The sequence below is a fragment of the Macrobrachium rosenbergii genome, chromosome 5, assembly GCF_040412425.1.
Source record: "Macrobrachium rosenbergii isolate ZJJX-2024 chromosome 5, ASM4041242v1, whole genome shotgun sequence".
Lineage (NCBI taxonomy): Eukaryota > Metazoa > Arthropoda > Malacostraca > Decapoda > Palaemonidae > Macrobrachium > Macrobrachium rosenbergii.
In genome coordinates, this window is record NC_089745.1 from 63,183,655 (window position 1) to 63,204,938 (window position 21,284).

The 21,284-nt window shown below is 38.9% G+C and overlaps 1 protein-coding gene across 1 annotated transcript; it reads left to right on the plus strand.

Moving 5' to 3' along the window:
• The first annotated feature begins 538 nt into the window (after positions 1-538).
• LOC136838945 (merozoite surface protein 2-like) lies at positions 539-988 on the plus strand. Its single transcript, XM_067104640.1, has one exon. The coding sequence runs from the start codon at positions 539-541 to the stop codon at positions 986-988; it is 450 nt and encodes a 149-aa protein (XP_066960741.1).
• Positions 989-21,284: the final 20,296 nt, after the last annotated feature.

Consider the following 21,284-nt stretch of genomic DNA (forward strand, 5'->3'; position numbering starts at 1 on the left):
TTAAAATTAAATTGATAAGTAAAATATAATCTTCCCCCTTTTTTTTCTTTTTTTTTCTTCCCTCTAATTTTTTCTCTTTTTTTTTCTAGTTCCCCCCCTTTTTTTATTATTTATTTATTTAGTTAACTACTTATTTTTTTATGTACTCTTTCCCTCATTCTTTTCCCAGCCCGAGAAGAACCTTAAAAGAGTTCAGAGGTCTGGTTAAACAAATCATTTATAACTAACTCATTATAAGGATACCAATGAAGGCCTTCAGTTCCATCAGCCCTATATCCTTGAAGGTGCCTTGTCTGCATTCTTGAAGTTCTCCTGCAGCTGCCTTGTCTTATCAGACTTAAATACACAGATCTTAGCTAGCATCTGGTCTGTCATGAAAAGGGAGAAGACTCCCGCATGAGTTTTAGCACCAATGGTGATCTGAGTAGCGCCTGTCAGTTCCACTTGAGTCCTGATGGTACTGGGCATTGTTTCGTTCTGTTTGGAGTGCCACACTGTCTTGTCCTTGGCTTCTAAGGTGGTGTGAGGGTAAACCGAGATGGGTGACCCTTCTTCAGGATTCAGCTTCCCTCTCTTCTTACGACTCCGGATCTCGGTGGGACTGAGGGAGGACAAAGCAGGATCTGTTAAAGGAGATGGGGCCGTGGACGCTGAAGGAGATGGGGCCGTGGACGCTGAAGGAGGTGGGGCCGTGGACGCTGAAGGAGGTGGGGCCGTGGACGCTGAAGGAGGTGGGGCCGTGGACGCTGAAGGAGGTGGGGCCGTGGACGCTGAAGGAGGTGGGGCCGTGGACGCTGAAGGAGGTGGGGCCGTGGACGCTGAAGGAGGTGGGGCCGTGGACGCTGAAGGAGGTGGGGCCGTGGGCGCTGAAGGAGGTGGGGCCGTGGGCGCTGAAGGAGATGGGGCCGTGGACGCTGAAGGAGGTGGGGCCGTGGACGCTGAAGGAGGTGGGGCCGTGGGCGCTGAAGGAGGTGGGGCCGTGGGCTGAAGGAGGTGGGGCCGTGGACGCTGAAGGAGATGGGGCCGTGGGCGCTGAAGGAGGTGGGGCCGTGGGCGCTGAAGGAGATGGGGCTGGGCGCTGAAGGAGATGGGGCCGTGGACGCTGAAGGAGATGGGGCCGTGGACGCTGAAGGAGGTGGGGCCGTGGACGCTGAAGGAGGTGGGGCCGTGGGCGCTGAAGGAGGTGGGGCCGTGGGCGCTGAAGGAGGTGGGGCCGTGGACGCTGAAGGAGATGGGGCCGTGGACGCTGAAGGAGGTGGGGCCGTGGGCGCTGAAGGAGGTGGGGCCGTGGGCGCTGAAGGAGGTGGGGCCGTGGACGCTGAAGGAGATGGGGCCGTGGACGCTGAAGGAGGTGGGGCCGTGGGCGCTGAAGGAGGTGGGGCGGTGGGCGCTGAAGGAGGTGGGGCGGTGGACGCTGAAGGAGGTGGGGCGGTGGACGCTGAAGGAGGTGGGCGGTGGGCTGAAGGAGGTGGGGCGGTGGGCGCTGAAGGAGGTGGGGCGGTGGGCGCTGAAGGAGTGGGGCGGTGGACGCTGAAGGAGGTGGGCGGTGGGCGCTGAAGGAGGTGGGGCGGTGGACGCTGAAGGAGGTGGGGCGGTGGACGCTGAAGGAGGTGGGGCGGTGGACGCTGAAGGAGGTGGGGCGGTGGACGCTGAAGGAGGTGGGGCGGTGGACGCTGAAGGAGGTGGGGCGGTGGACGCTGAAGGAACTGAAGGGTCATCAGGCAATGTAGATCCGAGAGGATGTGGCTCTGAGTTGAAGTCATCGATGTAAAAATTGATCGCCGCAACATCCTCCAAGTCCTCCTCCACCTCTTCGTCCTCCCACTGGGCGTCGTAGGTGTCTGACCTCATGGGGGCATCAGGGGGTATCTCCGTATCACTCTGATCATCTATGTCTTCAAAGAGTTGGGATTCGATGTCCCCATGGGTCAGACACCTGTGGGGCATCACAAAACCTGGAAAAAAATGTTTCAGAAAAATGCCTAAAAATCAGAAAAATATTAACATTGAGTCCAATATGGCACTTGGACAGGGTAGTAGGATCATCAACAGACATCTGTCAACCTAACTACAAGTAATCCATGTGAAAATTCATCGAAAAAACCACTGCTGGGTCCTAAATAAGTAAAATTTTAGCAAGTGCACACAAGACCTGAAAACACACAAAACTGCCTGACAAAAAATGACAATCGGAAAAAATTAAAAATGAAAAAAATTTGCCATGTGGCCAGGGTAGCTGCATCGTCGGCACATATCAGACAATCATCTAATTGCAAATAATCCACATGAAAAAGAAACTGCTAGCATATTTGTGAAAATTTTGCAAGCGGACAAAAAACTTGAAAATAGTTTTTTTTTTTTTTTTTTTTTTTTTTTTTTTTTTTTTTACAAAAAAGGGCTAAAAATCAGAAAAATCTAACACTGAATCCAATATGGCGCTTGGGCAGGGTAGAGGGATCATCAACACACGTGAAACAACAAACTAATTGCAAATATTACACATAAAAACTGCAAGCATATTTGCATAACTTTTGAAAATGGAATTCACAGTACGTACCAGGTAGCCTTGTAGTCAGTGTGCACCACAAAGAATTTGAAGCGCCGAAAATGGGGTGAAGGTATCAGAGCTTCAGCAAAACATCGACGACCACTTAGAACTAAATCCTGCTGGGACAAGCAGTCGCCCAGAGGCAACGCATGGGTGCGCAAACAGAAAAAAATTGCTTTTTTGTACGAAGCTTGGTGCTAATTTGCACCAAGGTTACCTGTCCAGGGTATACTGGTTCGAGACAATTTACTGGCCATCCTAATCGGCGTGGAGCTGGCAGAGGAAGTCCTTTATTTCCGACGGGGATGTGGAATATGTATCAAAGAACGTCAAAGAGAGATGGTAGAACATATGCTGAGGCGGTCAACAGGAGATTGAGAAGTGAACTGGGAATGCTACACCCAACCTTATGAAAATTCATCGACCCAACCACGTGGAAGTTCATCGATGTCTTTAAGCATGTTCAAAAGGGAAGAGACGAATACTAAGAGAAACTTTCAGCCGGCAATGAACCTCAATTAAAACTACTTAAATACAGAAAAGCTGATGAGAGGATATTAAAAATGGTCTTGAATATGGCAGCAGGAATGAAATTAAGTAGGACACAATTCAATCTTTTTAAATGTATTAATGTATTGTTCCTGTTTTTTTTATGATAAATAAGTAAAACTTTTTTCATTGTAATATTGTACTGTTTGTACTACTGCTAGATTTTTAGCAGTAAATAAATTTTCTGGCGCTGAAACGTCTGTGCAGAAATAATTGGCGATGAAATTTCTTGCACTGAAATGGCTACATTGAATCGCCGGCGCTGAATGGTGCCTTACCTTGTAATAACCTTAATTCCCTCATAACCTCTCAGGTTCCTCACTTTTGTATTATGGATAAGCTTGTCACTTTAAAGCTTCAGATCCAGATGGAAGACGTTGAGAAAATTCTGACGGTTCTTCTCGTGGTTAGGACAGTGACGTGACCTTGTTCTGATACTCCGATGCGGGTTCGAATCTTGTTACGGACGTCAGCATTCGAAAGGTTAATTGGGCATTGTGGTCATTACATTTACATAGGTATCTGAATAAAAATGACCAGTAGATTCTAATATATACATTATATATTATATGTGTGTGTGTATGTGTAAGTGCGCATATTTAAGAATATTCGGCCAAGAGCAAATTAAAACAAAGGAGTGGAAGATCTTTTCGCTTCCGGCATTTCCAACCAAACTTAATGGAAAAAAAGCATGTAAAAAGAATCACATCAAAGACTTGATATTACAAACAAGTACGATTACAGGAGCATGTGGTCTGTTTCATGTTGACTAAGTTAGGTCATTAAAATTGAAGTAGGTATTCAGATCATGAACAGCTATATTGGATTGACTCGGGTACCGGTTAACCAAAGAGAGGCAAAGCGCATAAACAAGGATTAGAGTTTCTTTAGTACCTCTTGTAAATATTCTTTGAACGTCTGCTAGAGAAGGTCAAACGTGTAGAGACCTGGACTTGATATTAATTCAAATTCCAAGAAATTCCTAGTAGCAGTATTATTACGTGTTGTTATTACTCTACTATGAGACGAGTCGGTCATTGATATTTCACTTAGGTACCAGAAAGAACATTATTCTCTTGCCCAGCTCTGACAATATTTACATTGAGATTTTGTGACATTGAACTCTCTACTAGTCTGGCCAACAGTCCGGACATGGGGTTCTTCTCTGGCGAAAGTAGCAGACCACCATGGGACTTTGTGTTTTGTTAGCAGATGACATTTGGATTTGGTATTGCTTTATCAGCTGCATTTGTAATGAAATCAACAAGAAATTTATTAGTTTATTGTGGTCTTTTGAATGTCAAATGGTGGGATATCCTAGTGTAGAATTCATATTGCTCCCAATCTGCTTTATAAATGTTACCGTGAGGACATGCTTGGTGGGTTATTTGTAAAGTAAAATTAATATTGGGAAATGATGCTTGTATGGAGTCATTAACTGCATTTCAATCTAATCTATCTATTTTTATTGTATAGAGTTAAGTCGATTGAGAAAAGTATTTCATGTGTTTTAGAAAAATATGTGTTGATTTCGTTGTCATTTATGCAGCAAATGTCATATGAATCTATGAATTCTTCTATTTTATTCCCTGCTCTATTTGAGTCTGTACAATTACAGTCCCACATCCAGGTTGTAGGCATTAAAATCACCTACTATTAATATAGGATTCATTCAGTATTTATTAATTAATTCTTTAAGTTTGTCTAAGTCATAATTTTTATTGGGTTGGTTGAATAAATTGCATTAAATTACATAATTATCGTTTTTATTCGTATTCTGATACTCGATATTTGCAGATCATTAAAGTTTACAGGTACTTTGTCATATTAACATGCATAATTATGTACATATATAGCAGTACCTAAATTTCCTTCTTCCTCTCTAGATGAAGAGATGCTAAGGTATATTTACCTATTGTTGATATTGTTTTGTTGACATATTTGTAAACATAATATCATAAGTTCGTATTCTTTTAATAGTAATCAGTTTGTATTTATACAAATTGTAATCTGGTCTGCAGCCATTTGCACGTTCAAAGCATGTTATATGGCCTAATGAAAATATTTTATTATAACGGTCTAGTTTACTACTCTTTTTTGTATTGTAATTTGGATTTTTTCTAATAATTTTCTTACGACCTTCATTTGTTTTGTAATATATTAAAGTTAACTCTTTGCTTTAACCTTTACTATTGGTATCAATCTGTGAGTTCTTTTTCTATCTTCATAGAAGTTTTATTATAACGTTTGTTAAGCCATCTTTATTGCCTGTTTTGTTATCGTTGCACAATGCAATGAAACAATCATTTACATCCACAAGGGTTATCATGTATATTTCTTTCTTTATTTATTCTTGTTGTTATCATTATTTAGAACAGTGATAATCTCTTATCATGACTATATTCATTTATTATTAAAGCACAGTTGTCCCTTCTTGAGTGTTTGGATCATCTGTATCCATTGGTTTACTATTATTTTAGGAGATAATGGAATATTCTTAACTAATTCTGTTTGTTCATATTCATATCTCATTGTTTTTGTTTTGACTGACGTTTCTCTAACAATTGTTGGTTCTTTGTTTTGGTGGTGTTCTTTCAATGGCCTTTTTATCTCTTAATTCTAGTGTCAGATTATATATTATTCTGTGTGTCTCCTGTTCTATTACATTAATATTCCAAATGGGTGGATAAAATGTTATCCATATCATTTGTCCTGTTTTCTTTATTCTTTCATTTTAGTTTTATTTCCAGGCATTAATTTCTTCCAGAAAATTACTTTTCTGTGCTCCATTAGTTCTATTTGTATACATTTCTTTCATTGTTAGTTTTTGTTGTTAAAAGTGTAAATTTCTTAGACGGATCTTGAATTCCTCTTACTTTCAATTCTAATTTAGCTTCTTTTACAGACATTCCAGTTCTTTCTTGCAATATTTTTCAACTCTGTATTATATATATAGGTACATACATTCTTTGGATCTTGCATGATGGTTTTGCCACAGTTTATACACTTTGGTTCTCCCACACACTTCCATTGTGGCATGTTATTCAGATCACAATATGCGCATACAGGTTCATTTCGACAATACTTTTTGCCTTCATATTTGCTGCAATTCTGACATTGTAGCAGCTTTGGGACGTATGGTCTTACTTCTCTGGTTTATTTCCAATTTATTTTTTCTGAGTAGGTGTTGGCCTTCAAATTTTATTTTTGCGATTTTTTGTTGTTTATTCTTTTCTTTACTTGGTAGATCATGGTCATGATCCTGTACTTTGGAATTATCTCTTTTAAGTGGGTCCAGCAATTATTTTGCTTTTCAACTGGCTCGTTATTCTCAGGAGAGTACAATAGTACCTGAATACTGTTCATAGTATGTATTTTTTTATTTTTATATTTATGTTATCTATATTTTTATTGATAAATAATTTTTCCAAGTTGACTTTTGTCGTGGCCTCTATAAGCCAAGTCTTTTCTTTTATTTGTCTAAACGACATTTCAGTCGTAGAGTGTCTGCTTAATAAATAATTTTCCAGCTTAGTGCCGATATTTTTTCTGGTCGGCAGTTTCTGGGTTAGAAACCTTGACCAACTGTCACTCCCAAAGAGGGAGTCAAAGTGAGTCAGGTTAGGTCAAGACAGTATTACTTTTACTGGTTTCCTTTGTACTGGAGCATGGTTCCAGTGTTATTGCATTCTGAATTTTTGGCTTTTTGTAAGAAGGGTTGTCAGATGAGGTTCCAGCGTTGTCAACCGTGCCGATTAGCTACCATCAAAGGGTCCAGGTGTCAATCCTTAAACTTACTGGTCAAAAGATTGAGAGAGAGAAAAAAAAAAAAAAAAAAAAAAAGTAAACCTGAGAAGCAAAAGATATCATCAGCCTTTCCTTGGAGTTCATTCCTCCACTAATGGCACAAGTGAGAACAGACTCCCAAATGTCATCCCTACCCTACCCCAAAGAGGATGGCACAACATGATTAAGTGGCAAGTGTAAGCCCAACCCGCTTGATAAGACTGAGCATTACTAGAATACAATCATCCCCACCTAATCACATTATGACAAACCGGACAGAATGCCGGAGTCTATTCCCAGAACTAGACCCCCTGGGATCCGTGGTCAGTCCGGTAGATAGTTCCGCCTGAAAGCTCAGGTCCGAACATTATCGGGCAGTTGATGGTCCTGCCACGGTTCTCACTATTTAAGCTTCGAGGATATAAACCCAATCCAGCTATGATACCTTTTCCTATTACGATTCCAAGAAATTTGTACGAAGTGAAAATATCGCCATTTCGTCGAAGGTTTGTGATGTCCGTCAGGGCCGGGCTCTTATTCTTCGGCAGAACGAAGAAAAAGAAGCCAGGGCCCCTTACCCTCACCACGTGAAGGAACCTACTTCGAGGGGATGGGTCAAATAAGTGTGCCCAATCCTCATTCTGCTTAAAACTATTTCTGTTCGTCTATCCGACTGGAAAGACGAAAGCCACAACAATATACCATTCTGATTTTCTATACTTTCTGTTATTGGCAAGAGGAAAGTCCATCTTTCTTGCCATTTGTTTAAAATATAAGATCTAAAAGGACCTTTTAGGTCTGTATGAGAACACTTTACTAAAGTGTTTCTGAATAGACACTAGCACCTTTACGCTTCCCTATCTGCCATCTCATTTCTAAATCCCACATGAGAAGGACCCAACAGAAGAGAGACAGATTTTACCAGATAATACAAATGGAAGAGCGTTCCTGAACTTTTTGAACAATGGATGGAAAGCTGTTGAATTTTTTATTGCTTCTAAAAGTGCTTTGAGTCGAGTAGATGACGAAATTGGTGTCGCTACTTTCAAACTATATCAGGGCAGAGACTATGGCTGTTAGTTCTGCTGTGAATATGGATGCAAAGTCAGGTAGTTTAGCTGTATGCTGTATCACCAAGGATAACTGCGTAACACTATCGCTTTGATCCATCAGTATAGTTTTGTCACATTGGTATGGGCGGTATCATTGCTCCAAGAACTTTCCCTAAATCTCTTCCTCAGGACAGTCTTTTTTATTATATGCTTTTTGCACACGGATGCTGCTGGGATAAGCCATAGGATACACAGGATGTTTCCTTCCATGACTTTCTGGGATTTAAGACCTTCTCCTAACATCTTCATTTAGTCTAATTGGAATGGTCTAGGGCTCTTGTACCAGAAAAGAAGACCCGTGAGTGCTTCCTCAGCACTTGGAAGGAGGGATTTTTGGGAACCTTTTAATTCTAATACATGTATCTTAATCCTAGTTCTTACTCCTTAGATCAAGGGGAAGTTGGTCTGTATCAACATATATGCTTTCAGCAGGCGAAGTTCTGCTCTGAGCATATTCTCAGCCCCCATATTGTGTACAACGTCCAGTTCCTTGGCTTGGTTTTACAAGCTGAAGATAAATCTGACAGCCATAGTCTAGCTTGCTTGGATCGACACAACGAGTCATACAGTCTCAGCAGGGATTTTTATGCTCCCCAACTAAATCAGAGACAACCTTTAAAATATTGAGAGATTGTTTAACATTAGTCTTTAAGGCATTTATGTAGCTGGCCCATGTCAATTTCTGGTCAATGGTCATTCCCACAGAATTTTACTTCCTTTTCATGAGGAATGATAGATCCTTTTAAACTAAGGGTGGGAACCTCTTCCACACACGCTGGCACCTAGTAAATCTTAGAAACTGTTTTCGAGGAAGAGAATTTAAACCATTCTCATCAGCCCACTTTGTAATAGCATTAACAGACCTTTGCAAATGTTTACATACTGACAGGCATCATATCCTGTGCAGTATATTGCAGGTCATCAACAAAAAGCGAGCATTTAACAGGTGATATTTGTTTAATACTTATTTGTGCAACTGAAAAAGTGTCACCTTAACACACTTCCTTGTGGAGACACCCTCCTCCTGCACAAAGGTTGGGAGAGTGTGTTGCCCTCTAACATAAAAATCTCTCTGTTAAGATATATGAATTTAATCATTCTTCCACATATGCCCATTTTGTGCAATTGTTTTAAGATGCAATTCTCAGAGTAGTGTCATATGCTTTCTCTAGGTCGAAAAAATACCCCGATAGTCGCTGGCATCGTTTGGCAAATCCTTGCTGGATTTGATTGGTCAGCCTCAACAAGGATCAAAGGTGGAACGATTTTCCTGAAACCAAATTGAAATGAGTTATTAGTCCTTTAGTTTCCAGGTGCCAAAGCTAATCTGGTGTTACTCATTTTCTCCATCAGCTTACAAGCACAGCTGGTAAGAGCTATTGGTCTATAGCTGGTGGCAGAACTTTTGTCTTTATTAAACTTTGCTAGGACAATTGGATATTTTCCAGTCCTTGGTAATTAGTTTCCCATATTTTATTTATATCTTAGTAGATACTTTTGGCATCATCTGGGAGGTGTTTAAGCATTTTCATATAAAATTGAATGCCCCCAGGAGCTGTTACAGTTCAGTTGAAGAGTGCTTTGAAATTCTCTTAAGGAAGATTTGTGGTTGTATGGTTCAGATTTTCCAGATCAAATTTCAGAGTCATTTCAGCCTTCGAATTCTCACAAATTCTAGAATAATTATCAGGGCTGGAAACTTGAGAAGAAGTGTTTTCCCAGCTCACTGGCAACTTCAGTGGGCTCTGTGATCAGAGTGTTATTGACTTTTAATAGGGTAATATGGTATTTGCTCAAATTTTCCACTCAGTTTCCTAATTTGCATACACCACTCTCAGTAGTTTGGAATTGATTCCATTGATATAATAAAATAAACTCTCTCTTTGGCTTTCTTATTTATAAAACTTGCGCTTCTAACTTAGCTGCGCGATTATAGATTAATTTAGACTGAGGAGCCACTAGTTTTTGTATCGTCAGTAGCACTTCCTGTGACTCCTCCAGTACCACATGTCTTATTCCACCAGGAACTGCAGGTCTGCGAGGTTTTACCTTTTTGTCTTGAGATAATTTTCGGCACTCTTTCAGAGTGCTGGTTATTGAAGTAGTCATAGGCATCCAGGTGAGAATGAAATGACTCAAATTCCTTATCTAGATTGACTCCTTGACTGAACTTGTCCAGTCAGCATCCTCTACCTTCCACTTGAAATTAATGTTTCAGATGGGGCATTTAGCATATTTCAGATGGATCAGGTAATAGTCACTGCATTCAAATCTTCATTAACAGACCAGTTAAAGTCAAGGTGGATATTTGTTGAAAAATACTAAGGTCCAGTGCAGAAAGATGATTATGATGAATATTGGAAGGTCATTGACCCATTATATAGTGCAACATCATTCGTATCAATAAGGTCCTCAATTATTTTCCCTTTGTAATTATTTATTCCCCAAAGGGGTTGTGGGCGATAAAATCTCCTAATACGAGAAAGGAGGCGGGGATTGGTTAATCAAGGACTGAATATCTCCAATGTTAAAAAGAAAGGTCTGGTGGGAGTATAGTGAGCAGACCGTGATCACACCACACTCTTGTCTAAGATGGCAGACACCACGCCCTTGGAAGTTGTATTTAAATTTGTATTGTGAGTGCTGCAAAGACTTGTGATAATAATTGCAGCACCTCCGCCCAGCTTACGATCTGTGGAATTAGAATTAAACATGGCATAATCAAGTCCAGGGTTGTAAGGAGAGTTTCCTATCATTGTTTCTTGCAGGCATACAGTCCCTGGGCTGAATTCATTCATTAAAACTTTAAGATCTTCAGAACGGGCTGCAGGACCTTTGCAGTTCCACTGGAGGATGTCGTAAGTGGTGCAAAAAAGTTAAAGTACTACTTCCCCGCATCACTGGAGGAAGTGCCGATCCTAGGTTGGAGAGAAAGTTCTCCTTTATCAGAGGTGGTTTTGATCCCTTTTCGTCCTTGACCAAGGTCAGGGTTTGGCTTACCATCAGATTTTGTGTTATGCCTTTGATGGTCAGGGTGTTCACTGGTCTTCTGAATATTGTTGTTGCTGTTGCTTTGGTCTTAGGACGGCATGACTGGTAGCACTCACCTGGCTTTGACATTTGCACATTTGGACTCATCTCTGGAACGGGAGATCTCTTCCAGCGCACTGGAGCCATTTGATGTTTTATTATAAAACCTCATCACTGAGGATGTTTCATATGCTTTCTTGTGGAAGCAGCCTGCTACATCCCTGTTGTTAGTGGTAGTAACGACCGAAGGGTTAGAGTTTGCTCTCCTTATTTGGGGCTGTTCCTTCGATTCTTTCTTGGTGGGAATGTTCGCATATGTTTGCAAGCTTTGTTTGGGTGCTGAATCTCCTGCCTTTACTTTTGTTTCCACTTTGTGGTGTAGATTGTCCATGCTTTTGAAGTGCAGTTTGGTACTAGGCTAAAGTACTTCGTGATTCAGGGTTCTGATTATTGTTTTCAGCCGATGTAAAGCAGGTTTCCAGAGCCTACTAGTAGATGTTATTGGAGGCTTTGCTGTAGGATTCTTCATCAACCTTATGACAGGAAGCATAAGTGGAGTTGGCACTTCTATTCGCTGCCATTACCACCCGCTGCTGCACTAAGGCTGATGTGTTCGTTGTCTGCCACTGCCCAGCACTTCTTCTTCAGACCTGTGCTGAGGCAGAGTCTAGAGTGGAGTGTGGTAAGCCTTCGCACCAGAAAACAGTACCGGGCTGCTTCACCTCAGGGTTGTCGTGCTCTACAGACATACGGTTATCTTTTTATTAATACATGAGATTTGAATGGCGTATTCGCTAACATTTGGCATTGTTTGGCTTTCGTTTATATTTTTACCTGCATCCTTTGGTGGCGTGATGAGGTGTCAGGTAAATAACTAAGAGGAAGGTTAGTAGGATGGCTGCATCGCCTCCCAGTTTTTAACTTGGTATATGCAAGGGAGCATCGTTTGAGAATTTCCTCCTCATTAAAAGGCATGAAGATCTCTAGAGTATACCACCCCTCTTGGTAAGAATTTATGGGACGCAATATATTGTTCAATATTCCCTTCTTCAGGTGGTTTGAATTTGGTTAACAATACTGCTTGCGATCTCGTTTCCTGCTTTATTAATAAGTTCGCTTCCCATACCTTTTCAAATTTCCGATGGGGATAGTACCCACTTTGTTCTCAATGCATTCCAGCACCTTTAATGAGATTATCCTTCCCTCCCATAAAGCTAGCAACATGCCAAATTGGGGAAGTGTTCTACTGTGGAGACGATTCACGTTCTTCATCTTTTGGTACAAAATCAAATAGATCGTCATTCATTTCTCCTGAAAACACCTTCGTGCAGTACTGCATCGTTGAGGACATGGCCATGTAATTTCTTCTGAGCCTCATATGCTTCCTGGGAAGAAAGAGAATTTAATATAAGCAGAAAAAGTCCGCTTGTCTTTTTCTAGATTCCAATTTTATTCTTTCTACTTTTTCAAATTGCTTGCTTCCTGAACAAGCATTCATAGTCCAATGATAGGCTAATGTTAGTTTGTTGAGCACTCTATCTAAGTCAATTCCTGATTTAATACCTCCCTGGTGTCTCGAGTCTGGGTTGGTCAATGGTCGAGCTCGTGTCCCATGTCTACGCCAGAGTCGTTTCCCGATGCCAGTAAATTCCCTTGGGTCCAGGAGAATGTGAGAGCCAAATCCATTTTGAGAGAAGCATTTTATATACTGCTTGGTTATATCAAGAAGGCACCGTGGATCAGTCAGGTGTTGGGATTCTCCGCCAATGGCACAGTGATTTGGCTCCCAATGGTCCCACCCCATGCCACACCCTGACAGGATGGCACCAGCACGCTTTCAGTGGCCCAGGTATAAGCCTATCCGCCTGCTGAGGCTCTGCCCCCACCAATGGGGATCGACTCCCCACGTAAGCATGTTGGTGGGCTTCTGGACAAAAGCCGGTCCCATCCCAAACACCAGCCCCCTGGATTCCCGATGGGCTGATGCCTGGAGATGGTTCCGCCCTCAAGATAGCAATGGGGAGGGTCCATCACTACCTCTTGAGTCCAAACCATGTCAGGTGGTGACTTAACCACCACAACTCCCACAATTAGCTTCAGATGCCAACCCCTCCCAAAACGGTCCTTCTCAGACTCACCTAAGCAGCAGAAATTTTTGCAAAAGTGGAAAATTCCTAATTAATCCAAAATGTTAATAAAAATGTGACATGGAGAGAAGGATGTAGTAAGAATGAGAATTTCTAGAAGAATGGATTCTGACAGATTTAGTTGGATCGGCAGCAGGTCTCCAAGACTAGTGGAGAGGAATCCCAATCAGGTGTCAAGACCCTTCTGCGGTCCCTAAGCCCCTACCCATGACAAGGGTCCAGAATCTAGGGGGTAAAATTAGTATGGTGACATCGTGCTCCACAGAATTTCCTAATCTCTTCTTCAGTGCAGGCCTTTTGTTAAACAGTTTCTTACATACTGATGCTTCTGGGATAAGCCATGGAGGATTTACAGGATATTCTACTTCCATGACTTTCTGGGATTTAAGATGATTATTCCTAACATCCTCATTCAGTCAGATTTGGAATGGTTGAGAAGCTCTTGTACCAGAAAAACTTCGAGTCTGTTTCTTTAGTGCTTGAAAGGAGGGATTTTTTGGGGCACTTTTCATTTCTAACCATATGTAACCCTGGCTGCCTTCTTAGATCAGGGAAAATGATCTGTGTCATTATAACCAACAGGCAGAAGTTCTAAGCCCTAGACATATTCTCAGCCCCATCTGTTGTGTAGCATCCAGTTCCTTTAGCTTGGTTTTGGGCTGAGATAATTACAGCCACAGTCTAGCTTAGATGGATGATGGATGTGATATTTACAGGGCAAAGCCCAGGCACTGGGACCAACAAGGCCATTCAGCGCCTAATGGAAAGAAAATAAATTATGTTAAAGTTGTTAATTCATGAAGAAATGATTAATAAATAAAATGAAGTGATGTGACCAATAATCAGGTGAAGTTTAATTAATGAGTATTATATAGGCCTATAAAAAAATTAATGTCATTAAAATTCTACGTGATGTAAATAAAAATAAAATTGAATATCATTAAAAATTTTAATACACTTTAAAAAGAGATGTGCAGAAATATCTGCTTCATCTCCCAAAATATCAGACAGGATTTACCTGAAAATATCTCTCTCTTTGGTTAAAATATCGTTCAGACCACCTGTGCTCCACTGTTAGTGTCTCGTCACAGTAAGGAGAACTGTTTCCTTCAAAATAAACTGATGGGTCAGACAGTGTGCCCAATCCTTAATCTCATTAAAATAACCTCTGTTCGTCTGTAGCTGGAATGACTAAGACCACGTGTGCATTATCCCTAATATTTCTATATTTCTTATTTATTGGCAGAAGGAGAAGTGCACTTTCTTGCCATTTACTCCAACATAAGAATCTAATGGGACTTTTAGATCTGTATGAGGCACTTTCTAAGAGGTTTCTGATAAAATACTAGCAGCTTTCCTTCCCTATACCTGCCATCTCGTTTCCACGAATCCCCACGTGAGAAGGACCCAACAGAAGGACTGATTTACGTCGACAATATATACAGAAAAAGCCACTCCTATGAACTTTTTGAATTAATGGATGAAAGCTATTAAATTTTTAATAGCTTCTAAGGTTAACTAGAGTCTGAGTATATGCCAATAAAATTAAGTCACTACTTTGAAAAACTAAATCTAGGGCAGACACTACGGCTGTTAGTTGACAGTAAGTGGTACAGAGTCAGAGTAATTTAGCTGTGTACGCTGTATCACCAAGGATAACAGCACAACCAACACATAATATCTGACTTAGATCCATCTGTATAAATTTTGTAAAATTAGTATGGAGTAACATCGTGCTCTAAGAATTTTCCCTAATCTCTTCTACAGTGCAGTCCTTTTGTTAAACAGTTTCTTATATATTGATAGCCTGGGATAAGCCATGGAGTTTACAGGATATTCTACTTCCAGGACTTTCTGGATTTAAGGTGATTATTCCTAACATCCTCATTCAGTCCAATTGGAATGGTTTAGAAGCTCTTGTACCGAAAAACTTCGAGAGTGTTTCTTTGGTGCTTGAAAGGAGATTTTTGGGAGCACTTCTCATTCTAATACCATGTATCTAGCCCTAGCTCTTGCCTTCTTAGATCAAGGGGTAAATGATCTTGTGTCGACATAAATGCTTTCCAACAGGCAGGGAAGTTCTAAGCCTGGGCATATTCTCAACCCATGTTGTGTACAACATCCAGTTCTTTTAACTTGGTTGTACAGGCTGAGGAATAAATCTGACCATAGTCTAGCTTAGATCCGGCACAGAGGTCATATAGTATGAAGTTTCTTATCAGCCCCCAACTAAATCCACAAACAACCTTTAAAATATTCATAGATTAACATTAAACTTTAGGGGATTTATGTGGCTAGCCCATGTTAATTTATATGGTCAATAGTGTCCCCAGAAATTTAACTTCACTCTCGTAAGGATGGACATACAAACTAAGTGTGGAACCTCTTCCACGCCAGCACCTGGTGAATCACTGCAACTGTTTTGAGAGAGGAGAATTTGAAACCATTCTCATCAGCCCCGCGATAATAGCATTAATAGCCTTTGCAAAGTTTATACCGTTAAGGAATCATATCCTGTACAGTATATTGCGAGTCATCGACAAAAGCGAGCATTTAACAGGGGGCGAGATTTTCCAATCACACTATTTATTGCCACTGAAAAAGTGTTACATAAACCTTCCTTCAGGAACTCTTTATCTCACTTAAAAGGTTGGGAGAAGGAGTTTCCCCTCTTACATAAAAGTCTGTCTGATAAAAGGAATATATAAACTGACCATTCTTACATATACCCATCTTGTGCAATTGTTTCATGATGCAATTCTCCAGGTAGTGTCATATACTTTCTCAAGTCAAAAAATATGCCAATGGTCTGACACTTTTTGGCGAATCCTTGCTGGTTGGTTGGTCAGCCTCAGCAAAGGGATCAAGGGTGGAGCGGTTTTTCTGAAACCAAATTGAAATGGCGATAGTAATCCTTTGGTCTCCAGGTGCCAAACCAGTCTAGTATTTATCATTTTCTCCATCAGCTTACATATATAGCTGGTAAGAGCTATTGGTCTATAGCTGGTGGCTTGGGAAGCATCTTCATTAGGCTTTTTAATAGGGACAATTATGGATATTTTCCAGTCATTGGGTAAAATTCCAGTTTCCCATATTTTGTTTATAATCTTCAGTAAATATTTTTTGTATAATCTGGGTGTTTCAGAATTTCATATATGATTGTATCCTCACCTGGAGCTGTGGATTCACTTGAGACAGCGCCTCTGAAAGTTCTCTTAGGGAAAATTTGCTTAGTTGTATGGTTGTTCTTTCCCGAATCAGAGCTTCAGACACATTTCAAATTCTAGTGCTTTGAAATTCTGAGAATAATTGTTAGGGCTGGAAACTTTGAAAAGTGTTTTCCTAGCTCATTGGCAACTTCAGTGGGCTCTGTGATTAGAGTGTCTATTTTTAATGAGGGTAATGGTGATGCAACAAGTTTTCAACTCAGTTTCCTTATTTTGCGCCACACCACTCTTAGTGGGGTCTTGGAGTTATTCCATTGTATAAGTAAAGCCAACATTCTCTTTTGGCTTTCTTATAGAGAAAACGCCGCTGCTTGGCTAAGTACGTTTGTAGATTAATTTAGACTGGGGGCCACTGGTTTTGTAACGTCTGTAGCACTTCCTAGTCCTTTCTCAGAATACCACGTCTTATTTCTGGGGAACTGCAGGTCTACGAGGTTTGCCTTTTGTTTTGGAATCGACCCTTCAAAGTAGATTCAATAAAGTAATCACCAGGCATCTAGATGAATGAAAGGACTCCAAACTCTCTATCTAGATTGACACCCTTACTGAATTTATCCCAGTCTGCGTCCATACCCTCCCACTTAGGTAAAACTTCATTATTATTATTAAATTGTTGTTTTGTAGCCACTTCGACTAAGTCCAATCAGTACTTAATAAGCGAATGATCATTGAATATCTTATGTTAAATAGAGATATATTTATGGAATCTATTGTTTTAATTTAAATTCTGTATATATCATTTATATATATTTGCATGCACAGAAAGAAAATAAATATCTATATTCACAGGATTATCAATTATTAAAAAAATAAATAAATAAATAAAATTAAAAGTATAAATTTTCCCCAAATATTTAAATTTCACTGATTACAGTCTGATATATACAAATATCTCTAAAATTGCAAACACTTGTTGTGCATACACACACACACTCATACACATCTATATTTATGCTTAAAATTGTAACTAAATGAGCTATATGTATAAAAAAATCAAATAAACAAACAAACAAATAGATAAAACGCATTTCACTTTTAAAATGTGTATGAATAAAATTATCTATATATATTTTGAAGATCAGTATCTATTTAAAAATCTAAAAATCTTAAAAACTTTTTGCAGTCATCATCTCCCAGAAATGTCCTGCATTCTAGATGATCAAAGTATTTATGTCTATGTATTGAATATTTGGAGCATTCAATTAAAAACGTGTTTCACTGTTATTCTGGTTTTGTGGGAATCACGATGGAGGAGGTTGACCAGTCATAAGAAAGCATAGGTTAACCTTGTGCCCATTACGCAGCCTGCACCAGCAGCTTTCAAATGGTTTCTCTGCTTCTGTAAGGAACTATTAAAAGGGAGTATTGTAGTCTTTATTCCTCTAAGTTTGTTAATGCACAAGTGACAACCATTGGTCTCCCCAAAGTTTTATATAATATAGATTTAAAATGCTTTTGAGTCCTTATAGTAGTTTGTTTCATTTATCGTTTAATGCTGCTTTCTTTGCATTTTTATCAGCAATTTCATTACCTTCAGATTTAACATGGCCTGATGTCCAGCACAAGGATATCTTTATATTTCGAATGCTTAAAAATGAATATTTTCTTGTATTGCTCTATTAGCAGGGTGATGATGATTAAAAAGAATCTATTGCTTGAATAGCACTTTGTGAATACTATATACCGTTGTAATGTTCAGGAGTTTGGTATTTATAGAGCCAATGAAATTCCCTGCTAATTCAATTAGGAGCCTGTGGAGCTATATATAGGCATTCTTCCATAATAATATTCCTCGTCTGTAACTGCAGATCTACATGGCATCAGTTTTAGAACCATCTGTATAAATGGAGAGTGTATTTGCATGCATTTCTTGGTGTTCGAAAAATTTGTTTGATATAAAACTTGGAATTTCCTTTTTTATAAATCAAATAATTCATAGCATATATGAGGTTTATTCCATTTCAAAGGTGTTGAATTTGGTAAGTAGTTCAGAATTTTAATGGTGAATACTATATTTCTCTATGTATATTTTCAGTCGTATAACAAATGAATAGATCGTGAATTAACTCTTTTTGGAATGCTGGTATTATTATAATTCTATAATTTTGATAGGGTATCTTAATGTGCTGAATAGAAGTTTAAACTATCTTGACTCTTCTTTGATCAAGTGAACATAGACCTGTTTTCTAATACAAAGAAATAACAGGTGTGAGTTTATTACTGTAGCATATCTCAAACCTGCATTATGAAGAGGATCATTTTTGTATGCTGTGAATGCAGAAATATAGATGCGACCCATAATCAATTTACTCAATATCAAGGTCTTGTGTAAATAAAGTAATGTACTTCTATCTGAGCACTTGGATGGATGGATGTATGATATTTAGGGCAAAAGCCCAGGCACTGGGGCCAACAAGGCCATTCAGCGCCTATTGGAAAGAAAATAGGGTATGTTAAAATTATAAATTCATGAAGGAAATGATTAATAAATAAAGTGAGTGATGTGACAATAAATAAGAATTATGAAGTTTAATTAATGATGTACTGCAATTTATCATAAAAAAATTAATGTCATTAAAATTCTACGTGATATATTGATAAAATAAATTGAATATCGTTAAATTTTAATACACTTTAAAAAAGAAATTAGCAGAAATATCTGCTTCATCTCTCAAAATATCGAACGGTTACCCTGAAAATATCTCTCTTTTGGTTCAAAATATCTGGGGCGAACCAACCACAATGCTCACTGTTGGTGTCTCGTCACGGTAAGGAGGCTCTGTTTCCTTCAAATAAACTGATGCAGGTCAGATTGGTGTGCCCCAATCCTTAATCTCGTTAAAATAACCTCTGTTCGTCTGTCAAGCTGGAATGGCTAAGACCACGACATTACATTATCCCTGTATTTCTATATTTCTTATTATTGGCAAGAAGGAGAAGTCCACCTTTCTTGCCATTTATAATATAGATCTAATGGACCTTTTTAGGATCTGTATAGGTACCCCTAAGGGTTTCTGATAAAATACTAGCAACTTTCGCTTCCCTATCTGCCATCTCGTTTCCAGTCCCACGTGAAGGGACCCAACAGAAAGGGGGCAGTTTACGTCGACAATATCATACGAAAAAGCCACTCCTGAACTTTTTTGAATTATTGGATGAAAGCTATTAAATTTTTAATAGCCTAAGGTGCTTCTAGAGGAGTCTGAGTATCATGACAAAGGTGAATCACCTATTTGAGAAACTAAATCTAGGGCAGACACATGACTGGTAATTCGGCAGTAAATATTGAGTGCAGGATCAGGTAATTTAGCTGTGTACGCTGTATCTCAGGATAACATTTCAATATTTAATATCTGACTTAGATCCATCTGTATAAATTTTTGTAAAATTAGTATGGGTGTCGTGCTCTGGAATTTTCCCTAATCTCTTCTACAGTGCAGTCCTTTTTGTTAAACAGTTTCTTACACATGTTAATTGCTTCAGTTGACCATGGAGGATTTACAGGATATTCTGCTTCAGGACTTTCTGGGATTGGGTGTTATTACAACATCTCATTCAGTCAGATTTAGGATGGTTTAGAAGCTCTTTATTATGAAAAACTTCAGAGAGTGTTTCCTTTGAGTGCTTGAAAGAGGGATTTTGGGAGCACTTGTCATTCTAGCCATGTCGCAACCTAGCTCTTGTACTTAGATCAAAGGGTAAATGATCTGTGTCGACATAAATGCTTTCAACAGGCGAGAGTTCTAAAAGCCCCTGAGCATATTCTCAACCCCATGTTGTACAGCATCAGTTCACTGGCTTGGTTTCAACTGCCTGACACCCCTTCACATGAATCACGTGTGCTGACGGGACCTTGAACATGTTCCAGATGTTTTCAGCTTCAGTAACAGTCTGATTTGTTTTTCTTGTTATTCAAAATTTCTTTTTATACTATTCGACTTATCATTAATCAATCTGCATTGAATCTGCAAAATTAGAATGGTATTAAAAATTACTATTATGGAAAATGATGAAACATTTTGAAAATATATCAGATGATTGGCTAAAACTGTTTAAAGATAACTATATTACCATGATTAAGATAAAAGCTATCCTAACTAATTAGTTTTATTCAATTTCTCTTTATACTGAATTATCATATAAATCAATCTGCATTAAACCTGCAGAATTAGCTGAAAATTAATAACAACTAAACAAAAATGTATCTCATAACTCGTGTTAGTGTAACTTTATTTGGGCATACATGGTACTGATTACCTAGTGTAGGCTAAACGCAAGATGGGCAACAGGCTATTTCAACAAATGATTAGTTTTTGGAACCTAACCCCATCGTTGTAGATACTGCTTTTAGCTTGGCGTATAATAATACATATATATATATATATAATATATATATATATATATATAGGAAATATGATAATATTGTATATATATATGTGTGTATTGTTGCTATACTGTTGGATATATTATGATCATATATATATATATTTCAACATATGTGTGTTGCTGTAAAGAGTAAACATTTTCAATATGTGTCAAACCATATATATATATGAGACCAAGATATATATTTATATATATATGTAAGAAATATTATATAAATATATGTGTAGACATATATGATATAAATGTGGATGTACAGTCACTCAAAAATGTTTTGCAATCTTGTTCCAGATGTTTTCATTCACCTAACAGTAATTTGTTCTTCTGATATTTACAAGGAAATGTAATTTTGAACTTATTCGACTTTAGTTTTAATCATACAGTTAACAATATAAAATACAGAATGGTTAGTTTCAAAAATTCATATTATGGAAAAATGATGAAACATTTTGAAAAATTTCACTTCAGATGATTGGGCAAAATAATCAAAGAAGAAACTATA